This window comes from Vicugna pacos, chromosome 27 (assembly GCF_048564905.1).
Source record: "Vicugna pacos chromosome 27, VicPac4, whole genome shotgun sequence".
In the NCBI taxonomy this organism is placed as follows: domain Eukaryota; kingdom Metazoa; phylum Chordata; class Mammalia; order Artiodactyla; family Camelidae; genus Vicugna; species Vicugna pacos.
The window spans coordinates 15396997-15422395 of record NC_133013.1 but is presented as its reverse complement, the minus strand read 5'-3'; the positions used below and the strand labels follow the sequence as shown (position 1 = coordinate 15422395).

General features: G+C 57.4%; 1 protein-coding gene across 4 annotated transcripts in view; it reads left to right on the top strand.

The window, feature by feature from the left end:
* KLHL25 (kelch like family member 25) overlaps positions 1 to 23881 on the top strand; it is a 30322-nt gene extending 6441 nt beyond the window's left edge. Inside the window, exons 1-3 of one of the 4 annotated variants that reach the window (XM_072950741.1) lie at positions 6296 to 6380; positions 15880 to 17684; positions 22122 to 23881. In XM_072950741.1, coding sequence (XP_072806842.1) covers positions 15891 to 17660 — 1770 coding nt within the window. In that variant the 5' untranslated portion in view covers positions 6296 to 6380; positions 15880 to 15890 and the 3' untranslated portion in view covers positions 17661 to 17684; positions 22122 to 23881. Of the gene's footprint in view, positions 1 to 6295; positions 6381 to 15876; positions 17685 to 22121 lie in introns of those variants that run through there. The other 3 variants (XM_006198477.4, XM_072950738.1, XM_072950740.1) reach the window with 3 other exon arrangements.
* The last annotated feature ends 1518 nt before the right edge of the window (positions 23882 to 25399 follow it).

Below are 25399 nucleotides of genomic sequence, written 5' to 3'. Positions count from 1 at the left end.
CAGGCTGCTGCGCGTTGTGCATGGGAAAACATTCCTGAAAGTTCATTTTATGCTGAAAAGCTCTGCAGACATCATGGGTTTCACTAGTGAAAAGCAGAGATCTGGCGCCTGGAACATTTGAATGGATGCAAGTGTTTCTAAACAGCCAGTGGGTCCGGGGAGGGGGTGGGGTGGCCTGGCAACCCTGAGATGCAGAGGGACTCACCCAGCCTCGTCAAAGAAACGAGCCAGGCGGGTAGAGCTGGTCCATGAAAAGCCTCAGAAAGGGGCATTGGCCACTGCAGACTGATCCCCATTTGTCTGTGGGTAGAGGCCAAAGGCTGGGGCTCCTAGAACTTTGTGAATTTCCACGTTTATTATGTTGGGGGTCCATGTCTATTTTCCTGTAACAGAAGGCTTCCAAATAAGCAAAAGATTGACAAAAGAGCCCTTATACTTCATCTGGAGATTGAAGGAGGGAAAGCTATGGGGACTGATAAAGGAAATAGGGGATCCGGGGCCAAGGAAAACCAGGCCCATGTTTTCCATCAATCTCACAGGCCCCTGGGTGGCCTCAGGCCCCACAATGGGGGAGCCAGGAGGTTGGCAGCCCTGTGGTGGCCTGGGCCCCTGGAGGAATTCATCGCTGCTGGGTTCAGGGGACTGGGGACATTTTAGCCAGGCTCTCTGTCCTTCCCCAAGTGGGCTCGAACAGAGGGGCCCCACTTTGGCGGGCAGCATCCAGGCTTGGCTGCAGGTCCCCTGCTGCCTCCTGGGACCTCAGCCCTGGTGGGGGCTTCTGTCATCCCAACCAGCGCCACCTGGTTGGGACACCTGCGGGGGCACTAGGCCGTAGAGAAGGTGGACAGATGTGGGGAGGGTGATAACAGACAAACAAGGGCACCGAGGGGCCCCCCAAAGGGCTTTGGTCAGGAGGCCTCCTGGCTGCAGACGCGTTTCTGTATTTATGACGTTTCCCTCCATTCTGAATGTTGGATTCTGCTTGTAGGAAGTGAGAGGGGAGTCTCACTCAGGAGCTGGCTCGAGGGTAGTCTGCTGGGGCAGGGGCAGAGTGGGCTGTCCTTGCTGGGCCCCCCCACTGCCCCCCCCCTTGCAGGGGCCTTGTGGAGTCAGAGCAAGATTGAGTCTCCAGGTTTCCTTTTGGGCACCAGGATCAACTGGTCTGCCCGTGTTGCGGGAAGTTGCAGGTCTATTTTTACCACTCCAACTGGGCCTTTTTACTGGAAGGTACAATTACAAGCAAAATGTCAGGGTTTGGCTGGTCAGTTGAGTCCTAGGAAGCGGCCGCAGGCAGAGGCAGGAACCACGGAATGGTCGGTGTGTAAAAAAGCAAGACTCATCTGCACGTGGACACTTACCTAGCCTGGGTGCTGGGTGGCTTCCTCTGAGCCGCTTGCAGTGCCTGCAGTTTTCCTTTAGGCAGAAGAGAGCCCCTTGCTGGGATTTGCCCGGGTTGGTGCACCTAAACACCTTAGGGTTGGCTGGTTGTGTGACTATGAAGCCGATTGCCTAGAAAGTTGAAATTTTGTTAAATGAAATTGTTGCGAGCCTACTATATGATAGCCTCCCTGCTGAGTTCTAGGGGCAGAGATGGGTAAGACCACGCCCGCTCCCAGGCGTCACCTGTGCAGCATTAAGGATGCAGAAAGTGCCAGCCGCCCCGAACCTGATAGGTTTTTACTTTATATGCATTATGGCTGGGGGCCAAGCAGGGCTTCTGTTCTCTTCTGTTGTTACGTAACAGATCACCACAGGCTGCGTGACTTGACATCTGTTTATTAGGTCATCGTTCTGTGGGTCAGAAGCCTGGGCTGCCTCAGTTGGGTTCTCTTGCCAGAGAGTCCAAGATCCAGATACCAGCTTGACTGGGCTCTTATCCCGAGGCTCTGGGGGAGAACCTGCTTCCAGGCTCATTCCATTCAGGTTGGCACAATCAAATGCCCGGTGGTTGTAGGACTGAGGTCCCCTCTCTTCCCTCGCTGTCGCTGGGCGCTGATTGTGGTTCCCGCAGGCTGCTGCAGTCTGTGCCGCGTGTGGTTCCCACCCCCCACCGCTCCCCACTTACACCTCCAAGTCGGCAGTGGGGCACCTGTTCTTTTCCTGCTTCAAGTCTCTGACATCCGCTTGTGCAGTCAGCTGGAGAACACTCCGCTTTGAAGGGCTCGTGCCATTAGGTCATGCCCACCCAGAGAGTTTCCCTCTTTTAAGGTCACCTGATTAGTTAGTAACATCATCATCAGATCTGCAGATCCTTTTGTCATGTAGGTAACACGGTCGCAGTCACGGGAATAAGACCAGGGGTGGAGATCAGGGGGCCATCTTTGAAATTTTGTACGGAGGGCCAGTGCCAACAGGGTTGCTGCAGCAACGGTGTTGGTAATAGTAGCTCTCACAAACGGAGTGAACTGTGCGTGTCCCACTGTGCTGAGCTCTATGTGGACTCTGTCATTTAATTCTCAGGGTAGCACTTTGCTGCAGGGACAGTTACTTTCAACTCCATTTTCCAGATGAGAAAATTGAGGCTCAGAGAACGTAAGTTTCTTGGGCCAGTCATACAGGTTGAAAGAGCAGTGCGGGGACTGTGGGGATTTGAAACCAGACTGAGCGCCTAACCACCCCGTCAAGCTGCTCAAGGCCAGCATCTCAGTTTGATTCCTGTGGTTTAAGGAGAACACTGTTTAGGAGTAGATAAGAGCTGCTCTTTCCCACCCAGTATTTAAAATATTTAAATATGAAACATACCTATCATGTTGCAGGTTAATGCGGCAGACCTGGGGGCCTCTCATGTGGATTTTTTTGATTCTTATTCCAGTGGTTACTGTGGTCAATCCCATGCAGCAGTATCATTGAACTTCTGGTGTATTCTAGGCAGCAAAAGGGACACAGAACACCGGCCTTGAGGAGTTGGAAATAACAGTAAGGGCATGGTACATGGTGACCAGAAGGAATAAATAATGCTGGACAGCAGAAGGACTGACTGTCCCAACTTTGCAGCAAAGGGCCGACGGGTGTTAGAATGTTAATCACAGGAGACGAGACAAAAATGCTCTGTTTATTCTCTGCCGCATTCCTGGTGCACAGCACAGGGCCAGCACAGCAGGTGCTCAGAAATTACTCATCAGGTTCATTTTTGTGTGTGCAAGGCCCTGTACGTGCCAGACAGATGTCAAGTCCAAAGGAGGTGGTGATCCTGAAACAAGAGGGCTTGCGTGGGAGAATCAGGAGGTGGGGGGAGCTGGAAAGGTCCGCGGTGCCCCAGCAGGTGGGGGGGGAAGGGGCCGGGGAGCAGACTGCACGAGGCTGGGTGTCAGAGCCTCGCTGACGGCTTTGGAGCAGGAGGGATCGGTGGTCAGAAGTGAAGCATTTGGCACGTGGTTGCCGGGAGTGGGAAAGACTGGGAACGCAGCCCACGGCAGCCCAGCCTGCAGCGCGAGGTCCCCACCTTGTTTCTGGCGTGGGACGAGCCACACGAGGGACCCGGGAAGGAGGATTTAGTGGAGCTTGGTGGCCAAGCGATACGCTAAAAATGTATCTGAATGAGTTGCAGTTTCTGGGCACCCATGTATTTGGCTCTAAATACACGTTATGTGTGTAATTTCAAGAGACCAAGAATCACCAACTGCAAAGCCCGAGGCAGAGGCCCACACTCGCCCTGCAGTTTGCCGGCTCAGGCCCTGCCTCTGCCAACCACCCAGGCCTGTTGTTTGGGGGAAAATGAGGGGTCCTGTGGTGAGAGAAAGGCCTCTGATGAGGGAGGGAGGGAGGGAGAAGTGGAGCCGGCTGGTTCTTCAAGGAGGTGATGGGGGTGGGCGTGTGTTCAGAGGGCCGGCTTGGGTGCCCACACGTCCGCACACTGGGGAGGGGCTGAGACCCTATGCAGGGGGATTCCATTCCCACTACCCACCACTTTCTGTGGAAGTGTCTTTCTCTGAGTTCTTTAAAACAAACACGGTCAACGTGGAGGATGAGGGCGCTCTGCTGACTCAGTGTCCTCAAAGCATGGCCAGGGAGGGTCCCTGGGGTTCTTCCGGGGTTCACGAGGTCCGGAACTTTTCATGTAACACCCAGATACTATTGGCTTATTCACCCGTTCTCTCTAAGTGCATAACTCCGTGAACCAGCATTTTCCAAATGACCGGTGCATGGAGGTATGAAGTCACTCATGGCTAAACGAGCCGTTCAGAGTGCAAGACAGCCCCGGAGATCAGACGATCCTGGAGGTCAGACAGTCCTGGGGCCCGCAGGTTCACCGACGCAGGCTCAGGCCCCACGTCGCAGCGAATCTTGAAGAAACTGCTGCTTGCTTGTCAGGTCTCAATGTCTTAACAGAAAAGGCACATCCACAAAGATCTGGAAAGGCTTTTAAAATAGCCTTCTCTTTCCAACCACCTGTCTGTGTGAGGCTGGATTTTCTTCTAGTCCTCAGTGAAAACAGTTTATAACAAATTGAATGTAGAAGCAGATCTAAGAATCCAGCCACTATTCTCAAAAAAAAAAATTTTTTTGGAAACAGATTTATGAAAAATAACTTATTTGTGCTCACATTTAATGAGTTTATTGTTTTTGTGTTAACTAGTATACGTTTTAATTTGTTCTTAGTTTTAATTTGGAATGTGATAGATATCCTAGGTCAAACCACATAAATGGTTGAAGTCTCAGGGTCCTCAGTTGTTTTTGTTTTCTTCCTTATATTTCCTTTTTTCTTCTTAATTAATGTATAGTCAGTTTACAATGCTGTGTTTCTGGTGTACAGCAATGATTCATTTATACATATATATATATTCCTTTTCATATTCTTTTTCATTATAGGCCATTACACGGTATTGAATGTAGCCCCCTGTGCTGTACAGTAGGACTTTGTTTATCCATTTTATATAAAGTAGTTTGTATCTAAATCCCGAACTCCCAATTTACCCCTCCCTCTTCCCCTCCGCCCCGTAATCATAGGTTTGTTTTCTGTCTGTAAGTCTGTCCAATCGTTTTTAAATTGTGAAATGATCCTGAGGCCAGACCATTCGAGAACAGTTGTGCTACCTGAAGCCCCTGCAGAGCGGGGCCTGGGGTGGGCCCTGAGCCCAGCTCTGTGCCCCCGGTTCCCCCGCTTGGCCCCCCGGCAGTCCTGCAAGGCTGGTGTGATTGTTTTCATGCCCGTTTTACAAATGTGGAAACTGAGGCACTGAGCATTTGAACTTCCCAGGCACAGGCCTCACAGCACGGAGATGGCAGTGGTGGCAAGCGGGGAGGTCCCAGACTGAGGTCCCCCAGGCAGGGAGGGCGGCAGATGCCTGAGAGCAAGCCTGTAACGCAGGCCTGGCCTGCGTCCTCAAGTTGTCCGCTGTCCGTCGCAGCGGGCACTCTCCACAGTGGCCCTCGGCCTGGCTGGAAGGAGGTACCCCTTCACCCGCTTCCTCCTTTCCTGAGGCCCCAGAGGGAAGAGTCAAGTTTGCTGAGTGGCTGCGAGGCACTTGAGAAGTCAAGTGTTTTTCATGGGGAATAAGCATCTCCTCTTCAGGCACACACCACGCTGGCAGCTGGGAAGGTGGTTCTTTTCTATGAAGAGCCCATGTTGTGCCGTTTGGGCAGGGACTTTAGAACGAAGCAGCTTTGAGTACGGAGGATGTGTGCGTATCTCTCACCTTCTCTGTGCCTCAGTTTGCCCATCTGTACAGTGGGGACAAGAAGAGGTGTTATAAGCGTAAAGTGAAAGAAGGCATTACAGCACCTGGCGTCGAGGCTGGAGTCCAGCAAGGTTTAAAACAAAGCGACCCTACCTCAGGCAGGAGTCCGGCGGGTTCGGGGGGCGTGCGGTGAAGACAGCCTCCCGGTTCTCCTCCCAGGGGGTAGCTACCGTAACCAGTCTCTCCCCCAGCCTAGCAGAGACAGTGTGCGCCGGTCCCAGCAGGTGTGTGTGCCTAGGTGGTTGGTTTTTAACAGATGTGAACGGTGGCATCCTGCTCACAGCGCTTTTCACTTTAGCCCAGAAAGCCAGTTGCTTGCTTTATGTTTATCGTTCTGTGGCGCTCCCCTGTGTGAATGAGCCCACGTTTATTTCCCTGGGCCTCTTAACCCGTGAACACTGAGGCTGTTTCCAACCTTTCGCTCGCAGCCAAAAGGAGATGTGCAAGTGTGGCCGCGGGCAGGATCCCCAGGTGTGCGGGGGCTGGGGCAGAGGGCGCGTGCATTTGTCGTCTGGGAAGATCTTGCCAGCTCGCTCCCCAGCCACACTCCCTGCCCCTCCGCCCTCCGTGGGAAGGGAAAGACAGAGCTGTGTCCTGGGCGCTGGCAGCTGAGGGACATTCCCGCTCTGGTTGGACACCAGCACTGCCAGCCTGGAGTAGGACGAGGCCGCTAGAGCACAGGGAGGGCGGAACCCACGTGCAGTAAGTGGCTGGTGCTTTACTATTTCTTTCTTTTTTTGTTTTTTTTTAATTCTTCTTCTGTGTTCGTTTTCCTCCCAGGCTGTCACTCCAGGTGGCTCATTGAAAGTGATATCTAGGCCAGAGTGCTCTTAATGGCTCCATCTGCGGGCCTCTGCGAATCTTTCAGGGAGTGAGACCGGAAGAGAGACAGCCTCCCTCCAGGTCCCCAGCCGCCCACTGCCCCCCTTCAGTTACCAAGGGCCCTGCCAGTCCTGCTGGAGAGGGAGGGACCCAGGACCAGGAGGGGGACTGCTCTCTGCACCCCTTTGTTTCTCTTTCTGGCTTTGGCCAAGTGAAAGGAAACAAGTTATTTCAACAGATGGGTGAACCTGAGCGCCGATTTCTTTGTCCCTCTGTGGTTAGAGCGGTGGTGTCTGTTTCCTCGGCCCTGCTCCCGTCTGGAGCAGCAGGTGGGCTTGTGGACCCGCAGCGTCGGGGGCCGGAGACAGTCCAGGCCGCCCCACCGAGCTGAGGGGCAGCGGGACGGCGGTGGGGTGGAGGCCGGGCTGCAGCTGCCCCCTGCCCTGCCCTGCCGAGTGCGGAGGGCTCTGAGCCTCCCCTCCCGTTGCTGAAAGAAGCCTCTTTGTTGCAGGGGTGGTTTCATTAAACATGGCAAACGGAGCTTGTAGGACGGTATGACATCAGACATGTGTAATTCTTCTCCAGAGTTTTTATCTCGAGAGAATACAGTAATTCCACATAAGCAAAGACACTGTTGGCTACAAATTCAAAAAACTAGGGATGAATGAATTAGGAAGTCATGGCGGTTATCTGCTTCACAGACGTTAAAGATTACAGCTGACAACCCCAGAGACACTGGGCCGGTTCACAAGGAGCGGATGACCGCGCATCCCAGGGCCTGCGCGCGGGCGGCCCCTAGGCCCCCTGTGTCCAGTGGTGAATGAAGGGTGGAAGTATGCAAGCTGTGTGAATCAATTTTTAAAAATGTGAAGTAGCATGCTGTAATCGCAACAAGGTAAAATGTCTGTCTGGGGATAAGGGATGAAAATAATAAGCCAAAGTGAAAATAGTTCTTCGGTTTGCAGTGTTTCTCAACCTTATCGCTCCTCTCACCCCCCAAACCTTTTGGACCTTTTGTTCCTACTTGCACTCGACACTGGCCCCCCACCCGTTGAATTTCAATACCAAGTGCGCTGTGTGTCTGTGCTTTGTACACAAAACAAACAAGAACCAGTGTTTGCTCCTCAGGGCAGAGCCCCTGCTCTCCACCCCCGCCCTCGGGAGAACGTCTGTGCTGGGTCTGAGGTTCCCCGGGGTTGTCGTCTTTGTGTCTCACGCTTCACTTCTGTGCTGCCTCCTCAGGAGAGGTGACGGAGCCCCTGAGGCTGCCTGTCTCACTTGGTTGGTGGAGCTCACACTCAGAACTGAGGATCCTGGGCAGAAAAGGGGGTGCCGATCGACCACGGCTGGACACGTGGCCCAGGCAGCCCCTCCCGTGGCAGGGCGTGACTGCCCACGGCCCCCTGCGCAGTGTCCCGGCCTGTGAGAGGCGCTCAGGACGGTGCCTAGCCCAGAGTTGCTCAGTCACGGGTGTGTCCGTGGTTGGGCTGTTGTCATTCCCGTTCCTCTGAGCTGCTGCTCTCTTGCCTGCAGATGACAGAGCTGGCAGGACAGCTGGGAGGGCTGCGCGTCTGTCCGGGGTGAGTGAAGCCGCGTGGCTGGTTTTGGCCAGTGAGCTGGGAGCAGAAGTGTCCTCCCAGGCCAAGCACTGAGCTGTCAGCGCCACACTTTCCAGAGCATTCTGTCTTCTCCTGTTGGCATGGTGACTGGGGCACTGTGGCTGCTCTGTTATCTGAGTCCCTGGGAGTGGCAGTGATGAGAGGAGCACTCTCTTTCCCTCCCCCAACCACCAGTGAAACCATAAGGCATGTCACTTGGACAGGAAGTAAGTCTCTGTCCCTAAAGCCACGAGGTTTGTGAGATGTGAGACATCTGGCACAGTGTGGGCACATGGTCGTCATGCGCTGTGTGGCTCCCTTCCCGACCAGAATTCCCTCCTGATTGCGACAGGTGTTGCTTCCTCTCTCAGCAGAGTTTCGCAGGCCTTGACCCTTTATCTCCTGTCCCCTGCCTTCCCTGGGAAAGGCCAGCGCCGTGCACCTGCCGGAACCTCCCCCCACCCCAGCAGCGCGCCCACGGCCCACGCCGGGCGAGTTGGCTCCACCCCCCAGTGTCTGTCAGGGTCATAGCTCCGGCTGCCGACCACCGGGGGCTGCCGGCAGCATGGGCCTTGGCGGTCAGTCACGGAAGCGAAAGTGACTGCCCTTCCTCAAGTGCGCCTGACAGTCGTGTGCGTTAAGTAGAAAGGCTGGAGCATTTGCCCGCCCCCTGGGTCTGCTGGGACCATCTTCCCCTTCCCAGCTTTGGGTGCAGACAGACCACTTGTAGGGTGGTCTCAGGGTTCACTGCCCTCTAGGACAGAGTGTGTGTGTGTGTCCCTTTTGCGACGGTACAGTGACCTGATCAGGCCCTCAGACCGGCAGGCGGGAAGCAGGCTGTCCCAGTGTGCTGCCGGAGGGGTGGAAGGGTTGGGGTTCTGCCCTGCGGGGGTGCACTCCGGGGCGGGCTGGCCTGCGCCCACCCTTCCTGGGGAGCTATTTGGGACAGGACAATCTGGTACTGCCTGAAGAGAAACCCCGGTTATTACCAAGCAGTGTACGAAGCAGGACTCTCACCCCTGCCCCGAGGCTCGCTCCGTTCTAGAACTGCCCCCACGGCCAGCCCCTTCCCCTGCCGGAGGGGTGGGGTGGGGCGGGGCTGAGGGCCGGGGTGGGCGCAGGGTCGCACCCAGCAGACAAACCACGTGAGTACAGGAGGCGTGTGTTACACAGTTCCCACGGCTTGACTGCAGGTTTGAAATCTTTCACAATCAAAAGCTGAAAAACAAGATCAAAAGAAATAAATACACAGAAAATATGAACAGTTTTAACCTGTTGTATTTGCAAAAGACATCAGGTATCTACAGTTTTTGAATAAATATATATGTGGTTGCTTTTTGTTTGCTTTTGGAAGAAAGGACCATTGAACGGCAGAAACGACAGGGAGAGGGCCCATTGTCCGAGAAGCCGCTTGTATCTGGAATGATCTGTGGCTCTGATTCAGCTACCGTGGTCATACTGATTTCACTTTCAGTTAACAGTTAGATCTGTCTGCTTCACAAGGTGCTTAGTCTGTTTTCCACTTGAAAATCGGGTAGCTGGCTGCCCCTGCGCCCCGTGAGCTCCCTGAAGTGTGTGTGTCCCCCAGACACAGGCAGGGCGGGGATTCGATTGGCAGCAACACGGGGTATCCGCTCGGAGCCCTGGCCCCGGGTGGGATACCTCATAGCATGGGGCCCTTCATTGTCACATTTCCAGGAGTAACCCGGATCCAGCAGGCTGGGCGGAAACCTTGAGTTTTTTCTCCTGATTACAAAAATATGACATACTCATTTAAAAAGCCAAACGACTTAAAAATGCCTAGAGTAGACAGTGAAAACCCCCTTAGCCAAAGTGGAGGTTAGGGTGGAGCAAGGATCAGGACTGTGCTGTGTGCTTTATTCAGTGACCGTGGTAATGACACAACAATAGTAAAAGAGCTGACCGAGTCAGCAGGAGAGGGCCAGGCTGTCCTAAATGCCTGTCACTGACTCTCATGCAGCTCGCACCGCAACCCTGTAAAGTCGTGGTTGTTTTCATCATCACTTTATGGTTGAGAAGAATAGGCCCAGAGAGGCGAATTAACTTTCCCAAGGTCACACAGTCAGGGCGGGGCTGTCTCTAGGGACCCTGTTCCTACCCACTGGCGTTGAGCTTTGACTTCCTTCCCTCCCAGCTGCTTTGTCACAGGTGTGTCGGTATAGCCGGGCAGAACACCCCGAGGTACGGCTCCTCAGTAAATACTTGCTGCCCTCCCCTCTCCAGGCCGGGGTCTGCCTGCCGCAGCTGGGCCGCCCACTTCTTCACTAGCACCGGGGCTCAGATACCGCCGGCCCCGAGTGAAGGCGCCCCACCTGCCCTTGGCCTTTCCCTGGAAAGGCCGATCGTTTCTGCCCAGGCTCGGCACCTGCTGTTTCCCCGCCAGAACCCCCCTTTCCCTAGTGTCACCTCCTGGCTCCAGTGCATCACTTAAGTTTCAGCTCACATGTCCCCGCTTCACAGGGGCCGAGATGAGCCCACCACCGTCTTACCACCCCGTGACCCACTGCCGTTGTTTTTTCTTTGTAGAGCTTCCAGGAAGTGACAGTGTCCTGTTCTCTGATTTCTTTCCTGGTTGCTGGTTTGTCTCCCAGCGTCTACACCGCCAGCCCCCAGGGCGGAAACCCTGTCTCTGTATCACCATCTCCCCGCCAGCATGTGGGGATGGTTTGGGAAGCTTCTGGTAGATGAGCAAGTCAGAATCACATTACCTGCGCCCCCTCCCTGCTATGTCCCCCCCATACCCCACCCCCAGCGGGGTTCTGGGCTATTCCTGCTCCCTCCACCTCTAGCGAAGAACAAACAATGGGGTTGACACCTCATTTTGAAAATCCCTAACTCCTGGCTGGGGGTGGAAGGTGGGGAAGGGGACAGTCAGGCCTCCCAGAGAGCCCCCCAGAAATGCAGCTGCCTTCGCCCCTGATGCGTCTTTCTCTGAGGATAGAGGCCTTCAGCTCTTAGTCACCAGAATCTGGGGACAGCTTGGCAAGCTTTCTCCTGAAGGTCTCACCTCTTGGCTACTTCGCCTCCTTGTGTATTTAGTTAACTTTCCAGGGAGCCACCGGAGAGATGAGCTGGGCACACTGCTGCTTGGTGCATTTTAACCGCCTCCCTGCAGGGAAGGATTGCAGTCTGGGGAGCAGAGGTGCTGTCTGAGGGGGATCAATACCTCCTAGCAGGATGATAAATTGCTCGTCTGGAGTGTGGCAGGGTCCCGCAGTTAATGTGTGTGCCTTAAGTCCATCCAAGCCCAAGATGACACTTAGGAAATCAGAACATTCCTGTGATGCATACAGCGTGGGTGTGTGTGATTTATTGTGGCCCCGGACCGGGGGGGGGGGGCGGGCAGGCATGAAGACAGGTGTCCAAGAGGCTGTACAGACGTGATTCTGCAGCCACACTTTCCAGCACTCACCCATCCTGCCGCGGGGAACCTCTGTCCTCTACTCTCTTGGAACCCCCACCCCCACCCCCCAGCTCCTGCGTAGGGCTGGGTGTGTAACTGGTACTGGACACTGAGAATCATCTCATGGAACTGGTGCTTGGTGTCTGGGGTGGCCTGATCCCCGACTCAGGGGTCTGATGCCCTAGCAAGTCCTCGTACTAGTCAGGACTCCAGGTAGCATGTGACAGAACGTCTGGGGGCAGACTGGCTCTGCTCAGCAGGGACAAGGGGCCCTGCTCTCCTCTTCTGTGCAGCTTCCATCTCGGGTGGCACTCCCACTCCCGGCCTTGGCTCACTGTTGGCAGCATGGGGACAGAGCCTGCTGCGTCACCCGCAGTGGAGTGAGCATCACAGACTCTCCTGGCCCATCCTGGTGTGGGCCCATCACAGTGGCTGGGAGGATGCTGGGGCCCAGTGATGGACTGCTTTGGCCAGCCAGGCCCAGTGCCCTGCCTTGGATCCCGTTTGTCCCAACAGCCTGCAGTGGAGGAAGGTGGTTCCTGAGAACAGCGGGGGGTCAGGGCCAGCAGGAGGGGGCTTGAGTGCCCACCACACATGTCCATTGTCGCAGCCACCCTGGCAGCATCCATGGTCTTCTCTGGGCCTGGAGGGCAGCCAGGCCAGCACAGCCGTGGATGTGGAGGGAGGTGAGCCTTGTGCACTGTGTGTGTCTCCGCTTCGTCATCCGGTCCAGGCAGCAGCCGCTCTGCGCCGGGTCCCATGGGTTAGCACCACACACCAGGCCTGCCTTCGGGGCAGATAAGCGGGTGATGCCGAGTTGTGGTGGGTGCTGTGAGGGCAGAAGTGGAGGAGGTGTGGGGAGAGGTGACCGCAACAAAGTGGCCCCTCTCAGGGCGACAGAGTGAGCCATTCAGGAGAAATGTGATGGGCGGGGGAGCCTCCCAGGCAGAAGAGCACGTGTCAAGGTCCCGAGGCGCAGCGACAAGTCCAGTGCGGCCCGAGGGGCAGCTCACTGGGACGTGCCAGGATGCGAGGACAGGTAGCCGGTGGGGCCTGGAGGCCACAGTGGGGACGTGGGGTTCTACTGCACGTGCTGGGACGTCCGTGGGGTTTTGAGCTGGGCGCGATGGGATCCAGGTGATGCTTTCCCCAGGCTCACTCTGGTCTCTGGGTGGCGCAGGCCATGGAGGGCCAGAGCAGCAGCAGAGGCTGGTCAGGGGTTCCTGCGGGCCCGGGGGAGGGGCGGAGGTCGGGGGGTCAGGTCTGGGACGCACGTGGGAGGCGGGGCCGCAGGACTCGGTGTAGGGTGGAGTGATCTCAGCACCGAGGAGGGCGTCCGATGTGGGTTCCCAGGCTGGGGAGGAGCAGGTTTGAGGTAACAGGCTCCCAGGTATTTGCCCACGAGACCCCACCCCCTGGAGTCCCGGCGATCAGGGCTGCCGCTGGGAGACTGGCTCAGGGCCAGGCGCCTCCCGAGAGGAGGTAGAACAGACAGGGAGACGGCCAGGCAGGTGCCTCTGCTCCCGGCTCCGCTCGGAGGAGCCCGGGCTGGCAGCTGTGGGGGTGGGAGCCCGCTTGGGTGTGCGCCTGTGTCTCTGGCTCCTGGCCCGCGCCAGCGGCCAGGCCTCTTGGTGCTGAGCAGTGCCGCAGCCAGCTCTGGGGCCCCGGGCTGCCCGCTCAGCCTGGCCCTGGGGGAGGCCGCCCCTTGACCTCATTCTCGGGGCAAACGTGGCTGCTCTGTTGGGGTTTGCCCTGCTTTGGGGCACTTTCTCAGTTTGGAGTCCTGCTTGGTCCTGCCCCAACCCCTCCTGAGGGGCCCTTCCATGTGCCTTCCAGGGAGGCCTGGTTAACAGCCCCCAGAGTGGAGGTGGGCCCAGCCCGCACCCACTTCCCAGTGCCAGCTGCCTCCTGCATGGACCTGGGCCCCAGGGAGGGAAGCGTGCCATCCAGGGCCAGGAAACCCGAGAGGGCCTTTGCCTGACAGGCTTAGAGTGTGTGTCCACGTGTGACCCTGCAGGGAAGCAGGGCTGTCGCTTTGTGGCTGGCCCCAAGGCCAGGCCCTGCGGGCAGCCCCTCAGCCCATCCCTTCCTTTCCCCTCCAGAAGCAGGTACTAGTGACGTCCTGGTGACATGGCTGTAGTTAATAAGGCGGAGAGCTGGCATTCTTGCCCGGGGCTGAATCCAGGAGGAGTTTGACACCACACATGGGTTTCCAAACCTCTGCATTCAAGTCCGCATTCAGCTGGAGCTCAGAAGCGGCCTAGCTTCCTGGCTGGGCTGGGGCGCTGGGCAGGTGCAGTCAGGTGCTCGGGGACCCAGAGTGGGTGGGACCTGCAGAAAAGCAGGTGTTTGAGGATGGAACTAAGGCCGAACCTCAGCATCAGGGCCCTGAAGTGGAGTCCTCAGAGCCAGTCCCCCGGGTTGGATACCGACCAAAGGCCATGTCTCTTGAGCAGGCCAGGCAATGGAGGCAGGATGGATGGAGTCAGCCAGTGGACCACACTTTTAGGAAGGTGTCTGATGATCAAGGAGGGCTGAGCAGAATGAGGATTTAGCCATCACACAAGGTTTGGGGAACTGTGGTGAGGTCTGCAGTTCAGGTTGGGGGTGAGCATGGCAGCCAGTGTGCCTCTGCGGCCAGCTCAGCGCAGGCTCTCATCTCTGGGATGTCCAGTCCCAGCACCTGGCTCCAGGGTCAAGTTCTGCAAATGAGTGAGGGACTCCCAGAGGCCTGAGGAGGACAGGGACTTTGTTTTACAGAAGAGAACCTAAGTTGCAGAGGACGGTAAGGTCCCCCAGGGTGGGAGGTGGAGTGGGGACCACCGTGTACAGCCCTGTCTAAGGCTGACCTCTTCACCCCAGAGCCCAGTGGCCCACGGTGGCAGGTTTGCTCAGTGGTGTGCCTGGCAGGTCACTGGTCCACAGTCTGCCTGGAGCTCAGGGGCAGGAGCAGCAAGGCCAGGCCCAGGCCCTGTGCCTTCCCTGGCCTGGCCTCGGAGCAGGGCCTTGCCCAGGCAGCTCTGATCACGTTGTCTGTGGCTTCCCTGGTTCTTTGCCAGGAAGGGAGAGAGCAGCAGTGCACTTGGACGCGAGTTTACTGTTCAGTCCAGTGAAGCATGAGCCGTGGCCTTCCTTGAGCAGATCATTACTTAGGTACAAAGCTGACTTGGGTGGTGCCGGGGCTAGTTATGCAGTTGGCTTTTTGGCCACTTCCTCTTCAGACCTAGGATTTTGCCTGCCCGCTGGCTGAGCCTGGTTTCCACAGCGTGGCAGTGGGTTCTGGGGTCGTGCTGTTGGCTGGACTTCAATGTGCTTTGAATCCTCCAGCTTCAGGCAGGTCATGAGCCTGTGTATGTCCACCCCAGGGACCAGCACTTTGATCCCGAGCCCCGGGCCCAGCAGAGGAGGGCAGGCGAGGGGGCAGGCGAGGCCCTCACGGTGGCCCAGGAGCCTGGAGCTGCCTGTCGGGACCAGGGGGCTCTGACAGCTGCAGATTTTCCGGCTGCTTCGGTTGAGGTGAACTTGGTTCAGCTCTCACCGGGGCCTTTGTCTTGGCTTCCTGCGGTGACTTCAGAGTTGAGCAGGTGTCCTGACGCGAGCCACTCGTCAGCCGGCCCACCTCGACACCTCCACAGCCTCACTCGTCCCGACTCTGGAGAGCCCTGGGCTGGCAGACGTGTCTACGCTGAGCGCCTGGGCTGGGATGGCAGCTCTTGGGGAACTTGCCAAGGGCAAGGGAGGGGGTGAGGGCTGTGGCCAGACCTGCTTGGAGCCCAGCTCAGGACAGGGCCTGTCGGGGGCAGAGGAGGGCGTAAGGCTCTGTTGGTGTTTGTGGCTCCTTGAGAACCTTTTCCAAAAGTCTCCCTGCAGGAGCCCGTGGCTCCTTGGGCCAGTGGAGGGTGGAGAGTGGGCTGGAGCTGGGCCGCCCACGTGGGAGGCCTGGCTGTAACACCCCAGGCAGCCACTTGGCCTTTCTGAGCCTTGGCTTCCCTGGCTGCAGAGTGGGGCCGTGGACCCGCGTCCTCAGACGGCAGAATGCATTCAGGGCACACTTAGCACTGCCCTGCCACCTGTTTAACCAGGCTGGGGGCACCATGTGCATGTTCTTGAAGCCACGGGAGGCAGGCACAGTGAGACGTCACCTAGGGAGGCTCATATGCAGAGTTGGTCCAAAAGCATTTGATCTGAACTCCAGCCTGTGCCACCCGAGTGGTCGCTGGCCCTCTGGTGGAGGGGAGGGGCTGGGGCTGGGTTTGGCAGAGCTGAGCAGAGGGCAGGGGCTAAGCGGGGAGCGGCAGGAGGACAGCGGGGGCGTGGGGCCCGGCCCCTCTCACCTGTGGCCCGGTCTCCCCAGCAGGTCAGCTCATCATGTCAGTCAGCGTCCACGAGACCCGCAAGTCGCGGGGCAGCGCGGGCTCCATGAACATCACGCTGTTCCACAAGGCCTCGCACCCCGACTGCGTGCTGGCCCACCTCAACACGCTGCGCAAGCACCGCATGTTCACGGACGTCACGCTCTGGGCCGGCGACCGCGCCTTCCCCTGCCACCGTGCCGTGCTGGCCGCCTCCAGCCGCTACTTCGAGGCCATGTTCAGCCACGGCCTGCGGGAGAGCCGCGACGACACTGTCAACTTCCAGGACAACCTGCACCCCGAGGTGCTGGAGCTGCTGCTGGACTTCGCCTACTCGTCCCGCATCGCCATCAATGAGGAGAACGCCGAGTCGCTGCTGGAGGCGGGCGACATGCTGCAGTTCCACGACGTGCGCGACGCGGCCGCCGAGTTCCTGGAGAAGAACCTGTTCCCGTCCAACTGCCTGGGCATGATGCTGCTGTCGGACGCCCACCAGTGCCGCCGGCTCTACGAGTTCTCCTGGCGCATGTGCCTGGTGCACTTCGAGACCGTGCGGCAGAGCGAGGACTTCAACAGCCTGTCCAAGGACACCCTGCTGGACCTCATCTCGAGCGACGAGCTGGAGACGGAGGACGAGCGCGTGGTCTTCGAGGCCATCCTCCAATGGGTGAAGCACGACCTGGAGGGGCGCAGGGCCCACCTGCCCGAGCTCCTGCGCAGCGTGCGGCTGGCCCTGCTGCCGTCCGACTGCCTGAAGGAGGCCGTGTCGGGCGAGGCCCTGCTCATGGCCGACGAGCGCACCCGGCTCATCGTGGACGAGGCGCTGCGCTGCAAGACCAGGATCCTGCAGAACGACGGCGTGGTCACCAGCCCCTGTGCCCGGCCGCGCAGGGCCGGCCACACGCTGCTCATCCTGGGGGGCCAGACCTTCATGTGCGACAAGATCTACCAGGTGGACCACAAGGCCAAGGAGATCATCCCCAAGGCCGACCTGCCCAGCCCCCGCAAGGAGTTCAGCGCCTCGGCCATCGGCTGCAAGGTCTACGTGACCGGGGGCCGGGGCTCCGAGAACGGGGTCTCCAAGGACGTGTGGGTGTACAACACCGTCCACGAGGAGTGGTCCAAGGCGGCGCCCATGCTCATCGCCCGCTTTGGCCACGGCTCAGCCGAGCTGGAGAACTGCCTCTATGTGGTCGGGGGACACACGTCCCTGGCCGGTGTCTTCCCGGCCTCCCCGTCGGTCTCCCTGAAGCAGGTGGAGAAGTACGACCCCGGCACTAACAAGTGGACGATGGTGGCCCCGCTGAGGGATGGCGTCAGCAACGCCGCGGTCGTGAGCGCCAGGCTGAAGCTCTTCGTTTTCGGGGGGACCAGCATCCACCGGGACATGGTGTCCAAAGTCCAGTGCTACGACCCCTCGGAGAACCGGTGGACCATCAAGGCCGAGTGTCCCCAGCCGTGGCGGTACACTGCCGCCGCCGTGCTGGGCAGCCAGATCTTCATCATGGGGGGCGACACGGAGTTCACAGCCGCCTCAGCTTACCGCTTCGACTGCGAGACCAACCAGTGGACTCGGATCGGGGACATGACCGCCAAGCGCATGTCCTGCCACGCCCTGGCCTCGGGCAACAAGCTCTATGTGGTGGGGGGCTACTTCGGGACCCAGCGGTGTAAGACGCTGGACTGCTACGACCCCACCTCGGACACGTGGAACTGCATCACCACCGTGCCCTACTCGCTCATCCCCACCGCCTTCGTCAGCACCTGGAAGCACCTGCCCGCGTGAAGAACACCTGCAGAGCCCGGCCAGGTGAGCCCGCGGCACCCCCGCGCCTGTGCCCACTCTGGGTAAAGGCTGCCTCTTCCAGGGAAGGCTGGGCTGGGCTGGGCGGGGCAGCAGGTGAGTGGCGGGGAGGGCAGCGCTCTGGGACCCTTTTCCAACTCTGGAGCCAAAGCCTGGCTCTGCCCCTTAACTTGCAAAGCATGTAACTCCTCAGCCAGATGGGGGCAACAGCCTTAGACTGGGGGGTGGTTCCCAGACATGCCAGCAGATCAGAGACACTGGGGTCTTTGACAGTTGTGTGCAGAGCTGAGGGCACCATCTCCACATCAGGGCATCCTCACTGACATCAGCTGCCAGGGAAGGTTTTCCCAGTATCATCTCAGATCCAGCGCTCACTGGAAGGACTCATGAATGCACTGAAGGCATATATTCATGGTTATGGTTTATTATGGGGCAAGGATACAGATTCAAATCAGCCAAGGGCAGAGGTGCGAGGGACAGAGCCTTGGCTGGGGGTACAAATGCAAAGCATCTCTTTGTCCTGGCTCCATGGGGAGCACACGTGTCTCTCTGCCAGCTTCAGTGACAGTACACACAGAATATTGCCCAGCAGGGAAGCTCACACAGGCTTTGGGGTCCAGAGTTTTTATCGGGTCCCCATCACATAGGCATGATGGATTGATTGTGGTAACTCTGACATCACCTGGTCCAGTGTGACCCAAAGCCCCTGCCTGAAGTCACACGGATGTGGCCACCCTGACCCTAAACAGACACTCCTGTCTATCAGATGTGATCCAGGTCACCTCCCAGAAGCCAAGGGCGAAGGCCAGCTCTCTTTCTGGGCCAGGCCAGAGTCTGTGCTCCGCATGTCTAAGCCCAGACCACCTGAGTCAGGGTCGCTGGAGCCCAGGCCTTGTAGCCGTGTAGCTCCAGGTGAGTCCAGGGTGCAGCCAAGGTGAGAGCCCCACGCTGGGGGCCCGTGAGGGGAGTGGACGGAGCGCTCACAGGGAGGCAGGTGCTGGCCCGGGTGGGCGGGCACTGCTGGGGACAGCTGGTGGGACCGGGGCTCTGGGACCAGCTAGCCCTGGGGTTGGGTCCTGCCTCTCGGGGCAGCTGTGTGTTCGCCGGTGTGCAAGGGAGCCTCTTGTCCCCTGTCCCTCCACAAACTGGAGAGGTCTTCCTCAAAGCGGGCGTCACGATTAGGTAAGGGACACCCCCCCAACCTCCCAGCCCCCAGCAGGGTTGCTGCAGGGCTGCCTCGGTTACCCCGAGGTAGGGTGCTCTCTGTTCTTGGCGCCATCGTTACTGGAGATCATCACACAGAAAGGGAAGGTGACAGAGGATGCTGGGAGCACAGGGACACAGGCAGGTGTTCTCTGTGACGGACAGGGAGACAGGAGGATGGACTTGCCCAGGTCCTTGGACCGAGGGGGCAGAAGGCAGGACCGAGCCTGTCCTGGAGGGCCTCTTCTTAGGGGAGGGCAGGATTTCTCCTGCAGCCCTTCTGGGGCGGGAGGGATCTGCGGCAAGTCCTGAGGTTGGATTAAGGTGTCCCGAGTCAGCCTGCCAGGAGCTTGGGGGCAGGGGCTGGAATTGGGTGATGGAGGCACTGGAGGAGGTCCTCCATGGTCAGGTCCCAGCTCCCAGCCCTTGGGGCTGTGAGGTCAAGGGACCCTAGGTGGATGGGGGACAGGAGGCGTGGGTCCCGGGGGCTCTGAGAAGCCGGGTAGGGTGGGAGGTGCCAGGGCGCTCCTGCCCACACCTGTGCCAGTGCTTGACTGCTCTGAGGAGCCCTTCCTGGGCCCTGTGCGGTTCAGCTCACAGGAGCCCCGTCAGGAGCTGGCCTGAGCTGAAAAATTCATTTCCTCAATGACCCAGCGGCTGCTGACACGAACGGCTGAGCACTCATACTTAGCCAGGATTGCTTCTGAATGCAATCTGATGTTTCAGCTATTAAATCAGATCCAGCCGGGCCTTCGAGGCCCTTAAAGGGATACGTCTGCGGCAGGCGAGGCAGGCCCAGAGAAGGCATCAAATCCCTGCACACGGGGTGTTTGGCCTCATCAGGCCAGCCTGGAGGGGAATGGGGCTTTGTTCTCTTCTTTGTTCTGTCTTAACCTGCTCTCTCCATCTTTGGGAGAAAAGTCTAACCAGCCACATGTCTTGGTCCCCTGGGGAGTGCGTTTCAAAGGGAACGAGTCCCTGTTCCTACAATCACCTGGGCAGCTCTGCCCCTGTCCGGTGTTTGCCCGACCCCAGGGCCCTGGAGGGCAGTTCTTCCCCAAGTAGGAGGGGTGGAGGGCAGGTCAGGCATTAGGACCCAGTGCGCCCTTTACTTTGCTGGGGGCCTAGGGAGGGAAGCCTGCTTGACTGTTGGCTCTGACTCTTGCTGGCTGCTTGACCCTGGTTGCTTAACTTCCCTGAGCCTCAGCTTTCCCATCAGGAACGTGGGCATAAAAATTGTATCGCTTGAACTAGGGGGCTGGGGTCAGGGTCGGCCTTTGTACGAGGTTGTGATCGGGGTGGGGGATGGTGGTGATAATGGCTTTGGGATGCTTTGGGTGGCAGGGCCCTCTGGATGTCCCTGGCCAGCCCCTCCTTCTGGAAAGCTCCATGCCCCACTGTTGGGATCACACACCCATAGGCAGTAACAGGGTTCACTGGGGCCTGCTGCACACAGGTGGTGTGGTGTGACCCCTGACCCTACATCCGCTCTGCAAGGTGGAGAAGGCTCCCATTTCAGAGATGCGGAAATTAGTTCTCCAAGAAGTATCTGCCAAAAATTTGGATGGTCCAGCCCAGGAAGGCCTGGGGAAGTGCCAGAGTGATCCGGGAGGAGTCTGGGAGCTGGGCGGCTCCCAGCTCCTCTGCCTTCAGGATGCCCATAGGGTGCTACCACTTCCTCCTTGGGACAGCCCAGGGGTCACTCAGAGCCCCTCCTCCCCAGCACTGGGTTTGGGGCCCTACCCTGAGGGGACTTCGTATCTGCTGGGGAGGAGTGGAGGCCTGAGCTTTGGGTTCACCCACTTAGACCATCTTGGTATGTTTAGGGCCTGGGACCCAGCTTCTAGCTTGTGAGGAGCTTGGAGGGGTTTGGGGGGCCTTCCTCAGCCCCACTGAGGACACAGCGGTCACCCTACCCAGGCCACACAGGTGGACGGGTGGCTACACCCCAGGCCGAAGACCAAGCGTGCGGGCACTGTTACCTGATGTTTGCAAAGGTGGGGTTGCCTCCGCCTCCTGGAGGGCTGGTTCTCTCTTCCCTTTCGAAGCTGGTGTGAGACCCCCCCACCCCCGGGCAGCTCAGCATGTAGGGAACTGTCCCAGGGCCCAAGCCTGCCTCCTTCGTTGGGGCCACCTCTGAGCCCGTGGCACTGAACACTGGCCAGAGGAAGTGAGCCACCAGCACGGAAATGGGGTTGGGGGGCAGCATGGAAGACCCTTCATGGGAACTCCCAGCCCCTCCCTCACTGTCCTGAGCATTCCTCCGCCCCACCCCTCTGGGTCCTTCCTGGGCCTGCTTCTCCGGCCAAGGGCACCACTTCTGGACACATCCTGCTTGGAGTCGGGCTAGGGTTGTGCCAAGCTGTTGCTGTGAGTGAGGCTGCAGAAATGGTCACGAGGAAACCCTTGTGCCCACCTGGGTTTCCTTAGTTGCTTCCAGGACGGTCTGCATCAAGCCTTCCACGTGCATTAGATGACTCCATCCTTCCCTAGGAGGCAGGTGTCCTCATTTTGCACAGGGAAACACGAAGCTCAGAGCGGGCCCCAGAGTGGTCGAGAACCCAGTTCCGAGTGTGAGTGTCATGACCACAGGGACCTGTCCTGCCTCGTTTACCACTGCATCCGTCCCACAGGGCCTGGGCTGATAGGCCGTGTGGTAAACATGTCAAGTGCAGGAGTGAATGGGCTGGCTGTCCCCTGGCTCTCGGATCTTGTCTGCCCCTCACTGTTTCCGTCTCTCTGGCCTACATTTAGTTTCTCAGAAGTGCCAGGTTCCCACCCTGGGGCCTTTGCACATGCCATTCCTCCTGCCCAGACTGCTGTTGGCTCCTCTAGCGGACTCCTGTCTGTCCTTCAGGTCTCAGGTTAAATTTCATCGTCCACCCCAGTTAAAGTCCTGGTTCTAATCTCTTAGTTTCTTATTTCTCAGAGCTGGCACGGTCAGTGTATGATGGGTGTGTATACATTTGTACAAACCTGTAGTTTCTCCCACTGGAGGACGATCCTTGGGGGATGGTAGCTGTGTCTGTCCTCCTGTTTCCCTGGCCCGGTGCCCGCCAGGTGGAGGGTGCTCAGGGCTGAAGCGGCTGATGGACCGATGCGTGGCTGCACTGCTGCTGAACGAGAGCTGCGCCCTCACACCTGGGCCTTCCACGTGGCCTCTGGCTCTTCATCTGGTTCCAGGTTAGGGTGGAACAAGGTGGGTGTGATTCATATCTTCTCCCTCTCATTCCTCCACAGACTCTGCGCGTTTCTCCCTGCCCCATGGCTGCAGCCCTCATTGTCACATGGTGGCCCTGACCCTGCCTGCCACAGCAGGACGCCCCGCCCGGCCCCACCAGCTCTGGGAGTAGTGGCCTCAGGGGCTGCTCTGATCTTCAGAAAGAGAAGCCGTCACCAGTGCCCGTGTGTCTAGCCGAGGCCTTTCCTGCTTGGCAGGGGTTTGCAGGGGTGAGGACCTTCCAGAGGGGTGAGGATGGATGCCAGGACACCCCTGGCCTTGGAGAGGACACTTGTAGAGCCTTGGGGTCACCTGTTGCAGCAAGTCCTGGCTGGGTGGGGGGGGGTGCTGAGTTCGGGGAGGGGGTGGTGGCAACACTGATGGCCTGGCCTTTGGCCACAGCTTCCCTCTCAGTGTTATGATGTCACCCCACAGGGGGTGTCCCAGGCCTCTGGGAACGTGTGCCCTGGGACTGAGGGCAGAAGGTGCAGAGGAGAAAACTGACATGTTGTTGGAGGGAGGGAACCCTTGGGTAACCTCAGCGATGCCCACAAGGCGTCATTAGCAAATGACACCCCGACCCCAGGGTTAAATGGACCCTCTCCAGAGTCGAGCTTTGTCCCCAGTGACCTTGCCACCTCCCGGTCAGACCAGCCATGCCCCAGGATGCTGTGCCCAGGTGCAGACACAGAGGGGTGGGGGGCTCCTGGGTGACAGGAGATACCCTGGAGCCACCCTGTCACCTCCCTTCAGAGCCTAGCCTGAGAGGCACCAATGACCCCATCCCCTGACAGGACTACACCAGCCCTGGAACGTGGCCCTCCCTTCCAAGACCAGAAGCAGATAGGAGCTGGGGACCACAGAGGGGCCCCAGGGTGCTCACTGCACATCCCTCTGGGGCCGGGCTCATCTCAGCTTGTTGGATGGCCAGCCCCACCAGCCCCCACTGTCCTTCGCCATTGACCTTCCAGCTGATAATGATCTAGCCCATTTGCCCCCTGAGTTCAGAGGTAGGGATTGTTCCCAAGAACACTGCCAGCCATTTGTTCATTTTTCCCACCTTCTGAGTCACGGGGTCCCTCCTGTGTCCATCCTCAGCAGCCAGGGCTCTGGAGAGGCTGGCTCCTGCCACAGTCCTCCTCATACCGAGCATTTCTGGGCTGGTCCCTTGCTCGCCCAGTGTTCACTGGAGAGGAGGGGGCGTTTGGTGCTGGAGCCAAAACCTGTGACTTCCCAGGCTGCCAGCCACCTGCACGGTGCTGCTGGGCTGGTTCAGGACTGGGGCTCCAAAGCAGGTTGCTTTCCATAATGTGGCCCTGCCCCCTTACAGGACCTCTGTGCTGGTGCTGGTCCTGTGGGCATCTCCTGGGAGCGGGGCCTTTGGGCGGGTTTGTTCACAGATGAGCACCAGCTGTAGACCATCAGCTGCCACTGGGGAAAAAGCCAAAAGCAGAAGGTACATCTCTAGGTTCTTCTGAACCTCCGGACCCTGCCTCTGTCAGAGGTGGCCTCTTGCTCTTGGTGCTTCAGCTCAGCCACCCAGAAGCCAGGTGGCTGGTCCAAGGAGATGGCTCTGCCTGAGAACTTGGGGAGGCCCCAAGGCCCGTGGAGGAAGTGGCACCCAAGGTCTAGAGCTCACCCTGCCTGTGGGGGAGGGCTCTTGGAGTGCTGAGTTGAGAATAGCACACTTCTCACAGCACAGAGGACCTCGCAGTGGTGCTTTCCCCAAAAGTTGTGTTGCTTTTATCTGTTTCTAACTTAATAAAAGAGTTAAGAATCATCTTGCTCTCCTTGGTTGCTGAGGCCAGCCTTTTGGGATGTAAGGCAAGGGCAGACTCCGATTTCCACCGCCCCAGCCAGGGCTCACAGTCTGCCCCTCAGGTAGGTTGGGGGCTTGGCAAAGACCCACCCTCCCCAAGCACTCAAGGGACCCAGAGGAGAGTGCTTCTTGTCACAGCAGCAGAAGCCTTTACCTTGATTCCATGTAGAATCCTGATTGCGTCTTTCCTGGAAAAAATACCCTCCATGGTGAACTTGAAGATGCAGTTCCATTGATTTCCATGGGTTCGTTTGTACACTGTGAGCTCCCAGTTGACACTCACTTGTATGGAAATAACAAGCATCCTTAAGGCATCATTACTCTGGTAGCAGCCAGCGTCAGTTATCACAACAACGTCTGTAATGCTCATTCACCTGCTCTCTCACACGTTTTCACAGCTATTGTGAACCGTAGACTCAAGGACGTGGCCACAGACAGGGCGGCCCCACCCAACATCCCAGTGCAGGCTCTGGTCACCGCGACACCAAACACACCCCCTCTCATGGCGACAACAGCCAGCACACTCTGAGGAAGGGCGTAGTTGGCATACCAAAAACAGCCTTCAGACCAGAAATATCGGACTCACACAGTCTACCCAGGGATGTTCCCACGTAAAAGCAGACCTTCAGGACCACAGGAGATAATTGTTTCTCCTAAATTCATAGAGACAGAGGAAGCTAAGTAAAATGAGTAAGCAGGGGAACTACTCCTAATTAAAAGAGCAAGAGAAATCCCCTGAAAGAATGAATAATGAAACAGACCTCATCAGTCTGCTGATCCTGAGTTCAAAAAGGATGTGATAAAAATACTGAAGGAATTAAGAAAGGCTATCGATAGAAACGCAATTCACTGTAACAAGGAAGTAGAAACTATAAAGAGGAACCAGTAACAATTAGACAGCTCTGTTGCTGAAGTGAAAAACCAGTCTAGAAGCAGTGAATAGCAGATGAAATGATGCAGAAGACTGAATAAGTGAGCTGGAAGACAGAATGATGGAACTCACCCAGTCCACAGCAGACAGAAAGACAAGTGAAAAAAAAATGAAATGATATGTGTTAACATACTTGAAAGAAAACTAGGATAACCACAAATCAAAAGCATTCAGTAGGTTCACAAAAAACAAAATGAAAGGAACTCAAGTGTAATACAAAAGGAAAGGAATACACAAATAACGTACAGTATACAATTACTCGAATTTACAAATAACGTAGATAATACAAAAAGAAAGGAACAAAGTCAAATCACAAAAGGAAAAATTAAAAATGAACAAAACTACAAAATCAACTAGAAAACAAAATTTAAAATGGCAATAAATACATATTGGTTATTCCATTTTTAAAAATTGAAGTGTAGTCCATTTACAGTGTATCAGTTTCTGGTTTACAGCATAATGTTTCAGTCATACATATATTTGTTTTCATATTCTTTTTCATTATAGGTTACTAAAAGATATTGAATATAGTTCCCTGTGCTCTACAT